The 17,733-nt window shown below is 35.7% G+C and overlaps 1 protein-coding gene across 7 annotated transcripts in view; it reads right to left on the bottom strand.

The window, feature by feature from the left end:
- CDC14A (cell division cycle 14A) overlaps nt 1-17,733 on the bottom strand; it is a 53,182-nt gene that overhangs the window by 16,494 nt on the left and 18,955 nt on the right. For 6 of the 7 annotated variants that reach the window (XM_032118712.1, XM_032118711.1, XM_032118708.1 and 3 more), the window contains exons 5-10: nt 16,817-16,896; nt 10,524-10,590; nt 8,347-8,409; nt 5,161-5,248; nt 3,327-3,557; nt 1,078-1,216 (exon numbers count right to left, since the gene is read on the bottom strand). In XM_032118712.1, coding sequence (XP_031974603.1) covers nt 1,078-1,216; nt 3,327-3,557; nt 5,161-5,248; nt 8,347-8,409; nt 10,524-10,590; nt 16,817-16,896 — 668 coding nt within the window. The remainder of the gene's footprint in view (nt 1-1,077; nt 1,217-3,326; nt 3,558-5,160; nt 5,249-8,346; nt 8,410-10,523; nt 10,591-16,816; nt 16,897-17,733) is intronic. The other variant, XM_032118706.1, reaches the window with a different exon arrangement.

Below are 17,733 nucleotides of genomic sequence, written 5' to 3'. Positions count from 1 at the left end.
TTAGGAGTGTATCCAAGCATCAGCACTGTCTGAAGAAGACTAATCTGCCTCCAGTAAACACCTGTGGTTTGTCAAAGTTTGTGATCTGCGGTATTTTGAATAATGGCAAGCCACCTCTCAGAGTAGTGTCCATTTAGTTGCACTGGAAATTAAATAAATTTATGCTCATTCATGCTCAATTTCTCTTAAGAATTACAGTAATACCGCTTTCTCTCCAATATCCTATGGATTTTAAGATGCGAGTGCATCGATGCATCTTTTACTCTATTTACACAGTATCTAGCAGAGCTGATGAATTCTCTTTTTCCTACTTGGAGTGGGCTTTCTTAAATGTTTGCTCCCATAATAGTGAAAATGCCTCCAAGTAAATATCATCCTGCCATCAGCTCAAATATATCAGCATAACCACTGTAACAGTAAATGCACAACACAGAAACCACTATGATACTAAACTTACTGTCTACATCACTATCATTCATTTCCAGTCAGGATCAAATCTGAAGCTGTATTAAAACCATACATTTGTTTGGCTACAACTACCAGCTCCAAATCAGAAATGTATTATACAACATCCTAAAGAATCTGATGGAGATCATAAGCTTTCTACACCAAGTACTTACTTAATCTTTAGTTTATTATTAATAAACAAAAAACATACAAATTATACCATTTTAGGATTAATTTTAAGTGCCACACATGATAAAGTATTTAAAGACTATTCTTTTGATGCTAATATTTAATAAATCCTATCTGTTGATTTAATCTTTTGTCCACATCTGTCCACTTCAACACATTTGTCTAAGTCCTAAATTCCCCAGAACAGAAACCTGCAGTCTTGAGGCCCTGTGCCCCTTTAAGGGGTCAAAATGAAAAGTTCTGGTCTAGAACTCCAGAGAAGCTGACTGCTTCTGAGTAACTCAGATTTCAATCCCCCATTAACTAACCTTAAATATATTGAACAGGCAATAACATACAGATGTCAGTAGACAAATCAGATGCTATAAACAGTGCAAGATGGATAGGGATGGAGAGGAGCAAAGAAGGTGTGTGTGTGTGTGTATATATATATATACATACTCTTCCAAGAAGTGTTGCTGGGGTCCTATAATAGAGCCTGGGCGACATATTCTTATCCAAGCAATGGCTTCAGCATGTGTGAACTTGTAGTGCTTCATTATGTAGCAGGCAATCAGTGTTCCTGTTCTCCCCAGGCCAGCTATAGAACCACAAGTATCAACAGCCACATATGAAGTAATGAGCATTCCATAATTATCAGATAAAAGTATAGGCTATAAGAAAACTTCCATGCACTGTTATTCACCATATTAGTATTTGAAGAAAGAATTTCTGATTCAGTGTCCTATTTATCACATAATTCAATTTCAATGCTGTAGATACAAATATTTCATACTTAGAAAAAATGTTTAAAAGAACACCTACAACAGCAATCACTCATGGCACTTGAACAATTCTACTCCAAACTTTGTTTAAAAAAAGGCCAATATTTTAAAAAAAAGCTGTGATCAAGCTGGATACCAGCTTTATATTTACAATACCAGTAAAAAAACATAATCAAAGTACCTTTGAGGGGCCAACACACGTACCTAAAAACTGTGGTGCAAATACAAGTCACATCTCAGAGCGACCTTTTTCTTTTTGAAAAGCAAGCTTTTTCTTTTTGAATCAGTTTTGTTGTGAAACCAACACATAAAACTATTCACTGCTAAGTGTATAAACAGCAATGACTGTTGACTAGTGTATAATTTTAGGTATCAATAGCTTAAAATAATTTAACTCATTGCCCAATGTTTTCAAGGGGACAGAGACACAGAAAAATTAGCTTTTACTATCAGTAAAATCTCAAACTACAGAGTGAGAATTAATCTCTTTCTAGCTCTGTGTCTCATCTACTAGTAAAGTGTTTCCCCATTTAAACTTTTTCCCACAAATACAGTATTTGCAATTTACAGTCTCACAGTAGCCTACTATTTATGTACCAACTATCCAAATGGAAACTCTCTAAGCAGCCAGACATCTCTGCTGACAATTCTATACACAACTACAAGCTCTTCACATTTAACCAGTAACTAAATCTTGCTCTGACAAAAGTAAAAATGATTTAGATAGAAGGATGAAGGTAGAAGTTCACACATAGTGAGCTTCCATAACTGTAGCTTGGAAGACAAGCTCTGAAGATTCATTTAAAAAGAGAAGTATTGATTTCAGTTCTTTGCTCCAACATTCTGCTAATGTACAAACTTTCCATTACAATCCTTTGCAATTAACTGTTCTATATCATCTGAGACAAGCACTTTCTAGTGTGAAAGCAGTGCTCAGAACACCTCCGCAATGTAACTCGGCCTGAGTTAACTGTTGATTTAACACCGGAGAGGATTATTTAGGATGGTGTAAAAACTAAAAAAAACAAGATTGCTGGTTTGCTTACTAAATGGTCAGATAAAAGACCAAAAATATTTCAGTGTAAAAAGCACATCTCTAACTCACTACTACTACGTTATATTCCCTTAGCACCTAACCCTGGAGAGTAACAACCTACTAACAACCTCCTGCTAATCAATAGTTCATACTCTCATTTAGCCAATTAGCAGATGTCCAGCTTATTAATGCCAGAATTTCTGGGTTCTACCCACAGTAACAACTTGTTGGCATATAAACCTATTTATCTTTCATATGCATATTTACTGGTCATGGGAAAATTATGAATAACATTATTTTTGCTTCTGATCAGGAAAGACATTCATCTCCACAATGTCCTTACACAATTCTAAGCATAAATCAAGCTGAACCCTTAAAAGCCTTTGTTAATCTCTCTTGATTAAGCATGTTTTGTACATTTTCTGGCTGGTTTGCTGAATTAAGCTGGTTTGAAATGCTGGCATCACAATAACTCACATCAACTTGAAATTTGGAATTCATACTCCACAGAAAAATGTAGAACAGTCAAAAAGCACAAAGAAAACCTTTTAGTGTTTTGCATTTCCTAGCCAATTATCATAATGCTGTGAAAGCATAATGCAAAAAAGAATCCTGCATCAACTAAATCTCAAGTTTTCAAGTCATATTAAAAAAAACACAGAACAATGAACAACAGATTGTCAGTTACTGCAAGTAACAGTGTAGGATGTAAGGACTTCATATACATGGGAAAAGAACAAATATTTGGCATACTTGCAGTCAAGTACCATAAAGCATTATTACTCTCACAATCTGAAAGTGTTCTTAAATGCTGTGGGATTTCTGGGATAAACTCTATGGATTTATACTTACTATGAATTTCAGTCTGAGAAATGAGTAAGTGCACAAACCTTTACAATGTACAGCAATGGCACCATCAGCATTTTCACAGATATTCAGGAACCTCTGAACTATACTGTCACTTGGTGTGCTGCCATCTATGAAGAACAGATCATAATGCTCAAAACCAGCATCAGTAAAGCGTTTTGCCTCATAAATTTTTTTGTTTAGTCTTATGATTGATGTGACGTTATGCTTCTTGAAATAGGGAAAGTAGGATTCAGGTGCATGAAGAGGATAACCTATAAAAAAAATAAAGCCACAATCATTTAATGTCATAGGTTCATGAAGCTCAAGACCTCACTACTCAAAATTGTCCCTGAAACCTTTTTTGAATGATAGACACGCTAATATTAAAAATGCTTTTATACTTTATTCATAACAGACATGTTAAGTGATATAAAAAAATTGTCCAACAAATGCTCATGAAGACCACTTTTACTAAAAAAAGTATTAGGAGGAAAAAATTTAAAACACAGCCTATGTGAAACGCTGTACTGTCTCCCATTAAGTCCCCACTCCTCTCTGCAAGGAGGATTTATACATAAAGCTAGGGACATATATGAACTCAACACTTCAGAACAGCTGTTTATCTATAGTCAAGCTGCAGATCAAAGAATAAAAGCATGCTTAAAGAGCAAACACTGTTCATGAGGAAAATAGATTGCTGATCTATATTATGGACGAGAGAAACAGTCAAAGGATAAACTGCAGTACCAAAAATATTCTTTCTTACTGTCTTACTGTGAAGTAAGAAAGCTTTATTGCCTTGATTCTCAGTTGAGAGACAAAAGGATCCTCTAGCTGAAGACAGGGGGACAGGGAAGCGGGTCAATGACCAACCACAACACAGCTGTTCAGGACAAGTCACATATACATTAGTAAATGCAATTTGAGTCACAACATAATGTGAAAAATGTACCTTTGTAATGTGTACTTACAAACACCTGGGAAAGGGTTACTTATAGTTATGTAACTGGATTTTAAGTGTGTTAATTTAGTAATTTTCATTTATATATGTTATAAATAAAACACAGGTTTTCCAAATTCCATGGAACAATTTAAGTAAATTTAGAAAAAAATCTGCAAGAAAAGACTGCAACAATGATTGGGGAAGAAACCCAAATCAACCTGAATATTTGCTTTCTGGATTTTGTTTAAATTTTCAGTGGACACCATGAAACTGGCAGCATTTCAGTCATAAAAGAAACATGAGAGAACAGAAGAAGGGGGTGGGGAGGGAAGGTAGATATCCAGAAAATATGCTCACATAAACAGTGGGACATGGCACAAATAATACAGACAAATTCAGAAAAAAACTGATTGTAGTATTTAAATGACTGATTTTCCTTTTAGCTGGACCAAATTTCTACTTCCCCTCTGCCAGTCAAGCTTCTCTTTTCTTTTATTCCACTAGAATCACATTCCATAGGTTCTGCACATTATCCCAAGTATCTCAAGTAGTAAAGGCAAGCTTCCTTTAAAAATCTTTTCTGGTCTGTGTTACAAAACTCTTTAACGGAGTCTTCTGTGTTTAATGCAACTCACCTTTAATTCTGCACACTTACTGTATCAGGTGGCAGGTTCCAGAAGAACAGTAAGGGACCTGAGTCTCTCAGGCACCTTGTCACTGACTGTTAGAAAAATTGAAATTCTTCTGGCAAAGAAGAATTCCAAAACTTTTTGAATTAAGTTCTATGATTGTATATAAAATCCTCACTGGATGATTATTTCTGAAGATTAAAACGGATCTATAACTCTCTATTATCTTCTGCTCATTTGCTGTGATGGTTTTACATACTGGAAAAATAAGAGCATAGCACAGCATTAAAACATACACCATACCATTTTCAAGTTTGCTTTTTGGGTGTGGTCCACTAAAAGCCAAAAATTTTCCTGGAATAATCCAGTTGAAGTCACCATTTTCCACTCGCTACAAAAATTTCAGAAGAGAAAAACATTTTAGTATCTGTATATACAAGGTAAAAAAAATTACTCATTATTTTATTTTACTCTTTATTATGTTCTTGTTGCATTAAAATGAAACACTTCAAATGTAATTAGCTAGCTTAACTCTATGGGACAAATTAACCATAAACTGCTTCTCAGATCTATCTTAATAACATGAAACGTAAACAAAATTTGCTGAAGCTTTCCAATAAAAGCAGAAAGATCCTTTATTTAAGATATTTCTCCTTGAGAAGGTTCAGTGATTTGGGACACCTATTAATAACATTGACAAACACCAACATTCTTCTATGTTTTAATCAAAAATTATGGAAAAGTGCTTGCTCATGAGGCACTAGCTAAAAACCCAGCTCACAGAAAACAAATTAAAAACCAATTAGCCTTCGAAACAATTACCCTTTCCCTGTAGAAACTGAAATTTACATATTGGCATAAGGTCTGATGAGCCGGTAATCACAGAAGAAAAGTGTAAATGAAATTAAGAGACTCGATTTTAATAAACTTTCAAACTCTGACATTTTGCATTTCTTGCTCACTTTTAAATGAAAACCTAAAAAGGCTCTTCAAATTCTGTCACTGCTGAAAATGAAAGCTTCTTTGGAAATACATAACATGAACTGTAGTTCAAAACTGCCTTCTTTTCTTTCTTTAATTGAAGACTGCTCATTCCTCATTTGGCAATGCAGTTATTCTCAGCATGACTTAAGGACAAAGCACTCAGTTCAGCTGCATTATTAAGCTTGTGTTTTTAGCTCTCAGCCCATCAGAACATCCTAATGAGTGAAAGGTTCTGATAATGGACATCACTGTAATCAATTCAGCAACTGTTTGTTAGCTGAGCCCATTAGGCTTGCTCCCAACGTCCTTGCACAATGGAAACTCCTGGAGGTTACCCAGGTTGCATAAGGACTAGAGAACCAACCTTAGTGCCAAGCCAGGACCCCTGCCCCCCATTGGTAGCACAGACTGCCATCTCAGCACTGCAGCACCCCTACTCCCTTAAGGGAAGAAGTCCTGTTTAGTAAGCTAAAAATATTTTTGTATTTGTATCACCAGTTTCATTTGTGGATTAAGTTCTTTATAGTTACAGGGGTCGCAGCAAGTAATTTTAATTTTAAGCAACATGAACTACAGGTATCTCTGTATATATGTGCTCAACACTACATGCAAACACCATTATTATTAAAAAACCCAATCAGTAATTTACTTCCAGTCCAACAAAAGGGGAATTAGCTGCCTTGATAACACAGCAAGATGAAAGAACTATAAACATGAAATAAAATTTCCTTTTAGCCTGCTCCATTTAAGTCGTATGCAACTTTTGTCTACATAACCACACATCTAAAGACCTAACATAGCAAAAACCTGTAACATTTAAAGTTTTTGAAATACAGCACAGGACATAACTAAACATAAAGCTGACCACCATATGTAAAAAAAAAGAAGACATACCAAAAAATGGACAAAAAATTAAAGATGATTCCAAGTTCTTCCTTCTTAATCTCAGCAAGCAGCCTACTATAAACATCATTCACATATATGTACTTTTCACAAACTAAAATAATGTTAAGACTTAAACAAGATAATGGGATAGCTTTAGTCAATTATTTTAATACTCTTTTTCAAGCAGACAAATGCCTACCATGTGTACAGAATCCCAAGAATTCCTAACTACCATTTGTTTTTAGAATAAGCCTTTTCTTTTTGTACATAGAATAAACAAAAAAGCAGCAATTTCATACTTTAAATTTTAGTTTTGTTCATTTAATTTTGGTAATCCAGCAAAGGCTATATCAATCTCTCAACCTAATCATTAGGGAACATTACAGATACAGAAATCCTCCTATAAATGCTTTCAAGTTTAGTGAAATAGGCAGTTTTGTGTTATAGACTGCCTATTGCAGGCATCTACTGTATAGATGAGCTGTCAATTAACTTTTTCCACATTTTATTCCTCTTCTGACTTCATTTTCTTGATCATTTATGAAGCATTTCAGTATGTATCTGAAATACATACAGTTATAGGAAATACTTTTAAAACTGAGATTTTCAAACTAAGCAACTTTATTCTCATTACTTCCAAGTTTTCTGAAAACTGCAATAGAGGGGAAGAATACTGGCTACAGTAAAGCAACTCAAGTTTAAAAAGAGGGTTTAATTTATATCCAAATATTTAGTACACCTCTAGTTTATATATCTTTCCACTTAACCAATAAAACTACAGGAATTTATAGTTGTTCCAAAGACAGTGTCCAATAAACTAAACGATTGTCACTGATTTCAGTAAAAACCCTTTCCCTTCCTTGGAGTGAGACACGGTAGACAAAGACCATGCAACTATTTTGGACCAGATGTATGTACACCTTCTGTGCCTGAGATTTCCTCTGCACACAGCCCAGCCCACAGGTACAGCATGGCATATTTTAAAGCTTTGCTAAAGCAACGTAGCTTGAGATAACTTTCTACTACTAGCAGATAAGGGTGCGCAGGTTACGAAGTCCCAGAAGCATCTAAAGCCACAGTATCTTTGTAAGAAAGTTGGCAGAACAATGAATGACATCTATTAGCTTTCTGGGACTTTGTTAGGGAAGTATTTTGGATGTATTTCCTTTACTAGAATTCCACATAATGCATCCTTACTAAAAAAAAACCTCAAAATCTGCTTAATCTATATGGCTACAAAAATCTGTCATGTATTTGGGACTAATAGGAATGGAAGAAGGAGGCTAGCAAGTGCTGAAAGAAAACATATTCTGTGGGTCAGCTGAGAGACTGTGGATCATATCCTGTGAGAATGTTGGGAAAGCATAACAGAGATCCCAGAAGGCAGAAATGCTACAAGAAAACAGTAGATTTATGATATGATGCACTGAAATTGCAAGGACAGTAATCCTGCATGTTCTTCACAAAGAGCATATAGGTTTCCATGTACATACCTAACATATGAACACTGGGTTTTACTTGAATTAAAATGTGTTTCCAGTATGTTTTAAGCTGGGGGATACTGTATACTCTTATTTTAGGTAACTCAAACACATTCAATGGATTATTAAATGTACAAACCTCATAGTGTTCATATTCATCCACATCAAATGTCTTAAAGTCAAAAAATCCATGCTGCAAGGCCTAAAAGGCAACAAGGTGTCAGTTCACACTGAAATACAATATATAATCTCATTTTATAATACTTTTTTGAGAAAAACTAAATCCCTAAGTGTTTGTGGTTGTGGATTATTGAAGCTTTTACATTAAAACAACATTACATTCTTCACAGATTAACACCACAGACAACAAGAACTCCAACAATGTCACTGAAACACAATAGGCTCATTATTTCCCCTCTGAAGACATTAGGATGGGACATACGGTTGTTGCATATCACTTAAATCGTAACATTGATTCTCCACACCCCACCATGTGGGGTTTTTTTCTGTAAGGCAGACAACAAGTTAAAAAGCAATTCCCTTTTTGTCATACACTCATTCAATGATTCTTATGCCAAATGTACTTTCATACAGTCGGACATAACAAAACATCGAACACTGAGAGTTTATCGATTTTCTGCACTTAATATAATAGTCTGGTTTCACCACCATAATACCTAGGCAAAATGGCATATACATGCAGTACCATGTATAATCTGTATTTTAGTATTTCTTTTAATACACATTTCACAGGCAGAATAAAGTCCACTAGACTACATTAGACAGTATTTATTACAGGACTAAAGAAGTTTTATATTTGATTACTGTACTGTTATTAATTATGCCACTTTTGTACTAAAGATTTGTGTATAACAACCATATTGAAAACAATTCTATGGATATGAAATTCATAGCCAAAATTTATTCCAAATTGGTGGAAGACATTTCTGCAGTGTATATTTATACTGAACCTATTGCATTCTGAGAAATACAGATATTGCACAACATTCTGGAATTAAGGTGTGATAAGAACACATCACAGGTCTATGATTTAAAACCAGTAATCAATCATCAAACTGCCATTGTTTGCTACATATAGAAGACCTTTTTAGGACAAAACCAGCTTTGTTATAGACAACATAGGCTCAGTGACTGGACCTGTCACGAAACCTAAGATACTGAGAGGTTTGTCTGAACAGCTGATTTTGAAAAATGTATTTCATTTAAGCATGGCTGGCTGGCTGCACTCCAGAACTCAGGCCCCCTGAATTACATGTATATGATATACACACACATAAACACCAAATTTATCCAGGTAAACTAAAACTACTTTCAATTAAGGCACATGTTTTCTGCCCGAAGTGTTTTTACCTCTGTAGGTGAACTAGACAAAATTCCAGTAATAAATTTCATAAGAACAAAGGAGGAAAAACTGATTCTCACCGTCCTTTTGATGTATTAGCTGCAGATAAATTACAGTGACTGCACTGACTACTTCACATCTTCAGGATCCGTAGAATGCCTCACAAATTACAGTCTTGCTGGTAACTGACAGCTCCTTTCCCACCCCCACAGAACTAAAAATATTAAGCTTGATCTCTCTTTCTCCAATTTTTAAAAAACATTTGTTTTGCCATATTTTTAAGAGCTTCAAATGGTCTATGAAGTGTCTGCACAGAACTGTTCCTATAGCCTGCTCCCTTCATCAAGGCCAATGGGAAATGAACAAAATTTAAAGGTCCCCAATTAAGAACTGATGTAAATTTTTTAAAGAAAACAATACTGGAGCTAAAGTGACACATCAAACCACTAGTAAGATACTTTAGTTTTCATGGATGTTAAACAATTCTGAAAAGATCAGTGTCAAACACTGAACCAAGTGTTTTGGGGAAAGCTGGGGCCAAGTACATGCAAAAACTCTTCAGATTAAGTCACAGTACATCTAGGTATCTGTTTCACTTGATTTCATCCACCTGTCATTCCCTCTCACCAATGGTTATAAATGATCTATTAGCAGACCTAGCACAGTGTCTTGCATTAGGAGCTGTCCCCCAGCCAGGGCTGGTGCATTTGCACGTCCCAATTCATGAGGTGAAGTTCAAAAAGCTGTCAAAGGCCGGGCCAGACAGGTCAAAATGCAACCTTTCTCAGCCATCACTACTCAAACACAGTCTCAGTAACTTAGGCTTCAGGAGAGCATGCTACTCATTCACACAGTCTGCTCTGAAACCAGGTTTTATAATCTATTTTAACAGTATTTTTCTTCATGTTTTAAAAATCAATTTAAACCTGTTTTGTAAGAAAAAATGTTATTACCTTATTTACTCCCTGTAAACAGTCCAAGATGGTAAGATTGTATGTGCAGTTCCCAAATGAAGCATCCCTATAGATTTAACACAAATGAATTTAATGTACATAGAATTCTTTTAAGAACTAGGGGAACAGCAGCACACAACAGAATACATTCAAGCTATTCGATCCCCTTTGAGAACTCTGGATTAAAGATATCTTTTTAGAAGCTTGTTCAGGCTGAAGTACTCCCCTACCCAAGATGCAGCTCAGAGTAAATGCAGCTAGATACTGCAAGCTATTTTAGATGCATATTTTACATGAAGTAACTACATGCTTTTTGCCAAATTATTTATGCTTTCCTGGAACAGAAAGGTTTGCATCCTCTCTGGATTGTGTAAAGATAGTAGCAAATAAAGCACAGCTTGCTTTAACCATTATTCAAGTGTCAACTGAGTTACACTAACAGGGGCAGGCAAATAAGACTACTAGCTTGGAATTAATGTACAGGCTTTCACTTTTGATGCCTGATTACAGATGTGATCAAAAGTTATCCCGATACAATTAACTTTAAAATTACTTAACCTCAGTTCTACCACTATGAAAATGACAACCTGTCTGTAAAAGATGAAGTGAGACTCCAAATCAAAACATATTCAAGTGGTAAGAGACAGCAACATTAAAAGAAGAAAAATAACACCACTAAAAAAATGCATTGTGAAAAAACGAAAAAGTACTTTTTGAAGTGTGCTCCAGATCAGTTTGATTTTAACGAAACTTTGCCTGAGCAGACTATTTCCTTATCACTCATAAAGGAAATCCTTTGTAGCTTTTCTCTTAGCTATCTTAGACAGAGTCCTAAGAACTGCAATTTATCAGAATAGCCAAATTTTAGGTTCAGACAGATACATATTTAATCTATAAAGGAATCAAAATTTCAATCTTTCATTGAAAACTTTCCTTTTTTGATAAAACTTACTGTAAGTACTATGAAGTTTGTGATACACTCCTTCAATCTCAAGTACTTAAAGAGCAGAAAATTCTCACCTGCTCTTTAAGAGCAGAATAAGTTTAGCAGTTTTGAGCAAGCACTGTTTGTAGAAAATGCTTTAAAGAAAATTAAATCCATAATTTTGGTAGTGTCATAGTGCAGGCAGGCCAATCTAAAAAAGCTTTCAAATTACTAGATTATTAAAACACACTTAACCATAACGTTTTGGAATGGGAACTTTGAAGTGTGTATCAACTTTCCATATCCAAATCCCACACAGAAGTTTTAAAAATGAGAAGCCATTTTCATTACACTGAATAAGCAGAACATATCAAAACTTAATATATGAATTTTACAGACAATACATTTTTGACAGATAATGGATTAACATGATTATTTTGAACATCACATTTTATCAACTGATCATTTTAATACAAAAGCATTTTAGCAAACAAAAAGGTCTTGTGAGCAAAAAAAAATTAAGGGCCCAATGGGAACACATATATAGCAGAAAGGTTTTAAAAGCTGTACCAGTTTTCTGGAGGGGCTGACAGAAATTAAATCCAAACCAATGCAAACCACAAAATTAAGTATTTAGAGAAATATGAACAGAAGATATGATTGTAGCAGACAGGTTCTATTTTACACGTTATTTTGCTGTAACAAGAATATAACTTCTATTTTATCTGTATGCATATTTGACCTCTTTGACTGATAAGGCATCTGACAGGGCAGTACATAAAAACAATACTGGGGAAAAGCCACATAATCTCTAATCCATTAATAAGAAATACTGTGAAGGAGGGCAGGAGGCTGGTGAAGTTGACCTAGATGTACAATTCCAGGTGTACAGTATTCTCAGCTACAGTTCCCACAGCCAGCTGTTAGCAGTGACATGCACATGGATGCTGGCAGCTAACATGGTTTGCCTCCATCACCCATGTCTCAAATGTCTCATTTCTGCTGATGTGCACGTGACCATTAAAGTAGGTTGCTGATCACATTTCATTACAGTATTCTTACAGTCTTTTATGCTCAAATGAATAGCCAGCTTACTTTTCAAACAGTGTTTTACCAGCTATTACCTGATAGAACTCTATTCACTTTCAAAGCAAGAAGGAATGTGGATATTCCCAGGAGATACTGATTTCGTATGAATCTGAGCTGGCAATACAGAGCTGCACATCCCACATCCGATTTCACAGTTGTTGTAGCTGACCTCAATACTGCCTAATGCTTTCCCTTTCACCAAACCTCTAAACACTGTCAATAACAAAACAGTTTGTTTCCCCAGCACTTGCCAACAAAGAAACAAACCCCAGAAGCTATAAACTAAAATCTGTCTCTGAAATTCATGTCATTATTTAGAGACTGAACACAATAATAATAAAAATATAGTTGTTTTTTCTTTTGAACATAAAATCAATACAGAGTAGTTTGAGGTAAAACTCTGAAACTCTGCTTCTCAGTAGGCAACTGGTATTCATGACAATTTTAAATGGTTTTAGCACTGTTTTTTAAATGAAAGTGAGAAGATACAGTATAAGATCTTCAAGAGACTAGAGCGTCACCAAGTGACAGTGAATCAGCCAAAAATAAGTGTCTCGAAGACAGCAGTGCCTTATCCTTCCAAGTTATCTTTAGCTTTTCTATTATAAAAACAAAACAATACAAATTTCTATGAATTTTGTAAGAGGAGTGATGTGATTTCCTTCCACCCCTGAACTGTATTTGCTGAAGCTGTCTTTAAATGAAATACCAGCTGAAGACCTAAGCCGATTAAGGCTTTTTGAGGTCACCAAGCTACATGAAAGTAGATCAGTTTCCCAGCAATCACTTCATGTAAACCTACCTCAGTATGTCACAAAGAATGTGACAATGCTGCAGCTTCTACCTATTCAAGGTTGTCTTTTTTTTTTAAATAGCAGACACTTCAGATATCAAATTAAACTTGTTAAATAGTCCAGTTGTAACGCTTAACTGATCATTGCTCACTGATAAACTCTTGAACTATTCAAACAGAGATGACCTATATTACAGAAGTTATGTATTATCTAAATTCCACACTGCCAGAATAAAATCAAGTCAATAAGTACTGGATAGCAATGATTAATATCTCCAAATTATTTCCTTCATGGACCTTAGAATATGAGGACATTTGGTAAGACATTTGGGTTATGTTTTGAATTGTAAATAAGAGTTATTTTAGTCTTTTTCAAGACACTAAAGGTGTGGAAAGAGTGCAAAATTCCTCATAGCACCAACCTTGTTTCTTCATAGTACAGCCTGATGCCAAGCAGACACACTACGTAAGGCAGAGCTACTGCTTCCAGCACAGGTTCAATCGCTTGAGCCTCTGTACTATGCTACATTTTGCAACAGAGATGTTCCAAATGTCTCGGAATGGGGGGGGAGGGGGAAATATTTCTAAGGCCTTGAAAAACCAGGAAGGAGGATTAAATTATTTCTTTCCCACTCCCAGCTACTCTAGACTGTCCCACTGCAGACCCTCATCAGATCTACTTGTCCTTCTCTCAGCATCAGTAATTCTTAAGCTCCTTATATATATACACCAACCTCTACCTATGAATTGAATACCCAAATAGCCCCTCCCTATCAGACTTCCCAGCTCTCATCTAGCTTCTTATCTTACCACAATCATTCAGTTTACTTCCTCACTCCTCTTTGCCTCACCTCCAGTACAGCCAGATTACACATTCATCCTTCCCATCAGGACAAACTACACCGCAGGTAACAGAATTTGCTTAGGCTCTAATCCAGTGCCAAGACCTGATGTAGTCCAAAGCAGATCCAAAAGACATTTAAGTGCTTTCCAACCCCACACCATGCAAGAATGCTCAAGAAATCAGGATGTTTAATTTTTCTAGCAAAAGCTCCTAACACTATATTCCTTCTAGAAACAGCAAGGCTCAAGAAGACTGCCTCCCTCTAATATTGCCAAAGCTTTGTGTTAAAAAAACCAAACCGAGCAACAAAAGCCCAAACACCTACCAGATCCCATCCACACCAGACAAAACCCACCACAAAAACCCCGTAATTGTCAAAAGCTTTAGTTTTAGACAATCATTTCTCTCACAGCAACCTAGGGCTTGAAGCACATAGAAGAAGACTGCAAAGTAGTTATGTTTCAGAATATCCTACTCTATAAATTTATTGCCGTCTTCTCCTGAAGCTGACAAATGGAATTAAGCAATTATTCTTTCATAATCATTCTGCCAACCCACACCTCAAAACCTGAGTAGCCCCTTTGCTGGACTTTGCCTTCTTCGATGTTTTTGGTAAGTATACTCTTCCCAAGGAAACACAAAAAGCTCTTTTGTACATAATATAAAATTCTCTCTAGAAAATCTTGCTGTTTCTTCTATTTTTTTGATCCCTCCTTTGCTGATTCTAGAGTAGCTAACTATTCTATTTTGGAATAAAATTTCATGAATTCAAACTCACAAGGATTACCTATAATCAATTAACACTTAATAGGAAATTGTTTTGTATCATTAAATTTCTTATTGTGGTTCCAATCAGCATTACAAGAAATCACAGAGACACTTTCATTACCAGTCAAGCAGAAACAGCATTTTCTTATTATTGCTACTACTATCAGTATTATAAGGAATCAGTTGCAAGGCAAGAATCTATAGCCTTTGATTGGAGCAAAGTCCTGTGAGACTGTTCTGCAAACACACTATTCCTCCCAAGTTTTCTATCTTACAATTTTGGGATCTGACAAGTTAAGTTTCTTCATTTTGTCAAAACCGCTTTTCTACACACCTTAATCTTCACCTTGGCAGGGGAGACAAAAACCCAAAGACATATCAATTTACTATAATGCCAAACAGCAAATTTCTTTAACTGGTCAACAAGAAACAGCTATTCAGCTATGGGGCCTGATGAGATGTATCCCAGGGTCCTGAGGGAACTGGCTGGTGTTGTTGTGAAGCCACTCTCCACCGTATCTGAAAAGTCACAGCAGTCAGGCCCAGTCCCCAGTGACCGGAAAAAGGGAAACATTGCTCCTATTTTTAAAAAGGGTAGAAAGGGAGAGCCAGAGAACTGCAGGCTGGTGAGTACCATCCTCTATGCCTGCCTGGGAGGATCATGGAGCAGATACTCAAGGAAGCAATGCTAAGGCACATGCAAGGCATTGTTTAATGTAAATCATGACACTTAATGTAAATCTGTATCTTACACAGAATTTGGAGATGTTAAAAAACACTGACATGTTTAAAATAACTGACTTTTTAAATGCATTGTACCAAGTATCTTTTATAATTAGCTGAAAAAAATATGGATACCAGTAGCTCAGTAAACTTCTTGGGCTCTGGAGAGCTATCAGTGACCAGGTCAGTGAATAAATTCTCTGTCAATAAAAGCTATCACTGATTTAATACCTTTTTTTTTTTTAAATGTAGCTGATAGTTTAAGATTTTGTAGTCAAACTGGTCTTGACATAAAAAAATCTACCACCCCAACAGATACTGCATCTGGCTTCTGTGCAAGGTATGAGAAGCGACAATCTGATCTTCCTTTGCTGAGTGGCTGAACAATCAGATGAATTGGATATAGACAAAGTAGGTCTGCATTTACAAATGCCTTGGCTGACAGTGAACACTACTTGCAAAATGCAGATTCCCCTAAAAGAGAGGGTATTGACCTTCTTGCAGTTGCCTTTTATTGTCACTGTTTGCATAAGAATACCATGAGGTAGTCACATTCATCAAGCGTAAGTGCATTTCATAGTGCACAGCATGAAAAATATTTGGAAGTCTCTTTATTAGATAAGCATGATAGCTAAACTTCCTTAGATCCAAGCCCCAATGTGACCGTAGTACAGAGAATAAAGACAGTTTCTATCAATCTATGATTCACTGAAAACATTCTGTAACCTTAATATCAGTACTTGTTCTGTAAACTAGAGAAAATGTAACAGCATAAAACCCCCTTCAATCCTGTAAGTCTCACTAGCTAGGGACTAGGTAATTTAAAATATTTTAATGACTTCCAAATAGTAACACATGATGCATTATGAAGAAAAGGTTTAAGTGCTAAATCACAAACATGCTAAGAACTATTTTCAAAACCTGACAGTTTACAAGGTTAAGAGTCTTATGTAAGACTTTTAGCAATCTAAATAATTTATTATTCCCCAGGTAATTACACAAAATGTAAAAAATATTTTTTCTGGAGATCAGTCCTTTTGGTACAATGTCTGTATCAGACATGATACACCTTTTCAGGAGGCAATCTAAACCCAAATTGTTTAGCAAATTCCAAAACAGAAAAGGTAGCCTCATTTCTTATGTTCACATACCTAAATGGAAGATATGGTGGATTAGATCCAGACAAAAGCATCCTGTAAGCTTCTTCTGGTGTTTTCTTCAAGTATATAACCTAAAAGGGATGGGGGAAGAGGAGGAAAAAGAAAAAATCAGCCCTGAGTCTGAAATGTCTTTAACCATATAGTAACTTCCTCCAGCACACTAAACTCCTAAGAATGCATGTTATACTCCTTTCATGACATCAGAAACAGACATACCCATACAAAGGAAAGATTCAGATATCAACAGAAACTTTGTTTTCTATCAGTCCCTTATTTTAAAAAGAAAAAATTGGAGAAAATGTCACACACTGCTGCAACTTAAAGACTTTAATGTTGCATGAATTACTGTAAAATAGATTACATTTAAAGCCTAAATTCTTGATTATAGACAAAAGATCCTTAGAGGGTAGTTCAGAGGACTTCAGGAAAAAGATGAGTTTCCATCTTATCAAGGACCTGTGAATCTGAAGTAGGGGCGAATTCGTACTACATGTTTTCCCAACACTGCAGGTTTTATTTGACAAAAGTTATGGCCCTTCAAAGCTGTGTCTACTCAAAGACATGTATACATGACATCTTCAACCAAACACTGTCCACACAGCTCATAAAGGCTCATAATAAAAACACCAGGAGGAAACACAAAAAAAGGAATTAAGAACACGAAAGAGGAGAGGGAAAGAAACACTGAACAAGCTCCTGAAAAAATCGGAATTATCTTGGATGTCAAGAGCAATACACTAACTGAAGGAGAAAGGATCATGAAATGAAAAGGAGAAGATCACAGACATCTTCAGCACCTAAAAAGTAGTGAATTCCATTAAGAAAAATCAAGGACACATTTTCCGACTCATCTGTATCAATGAAGCGTCAGCAACCAAATCTTAGCTTAGTTTTTAACCTAACAAATC

The sequence above is a fragment of the Corvus moneduloides genome, chromosome 9, assembly GCF_009650955.1.
Source record: "Corvus moneduloides isolate bCorMon1 chromosome 9, bCorMon1.pri, whole genome shotgun sequence".
NCBI lineage: Eukaryota > Metazoa > Chordata > Aves > Passeriformes > Corvidae > Corvus > Corvus moneduloides.
This window is presented reverse-complemented; position numbering and strand designations above follow the sequence as displayed.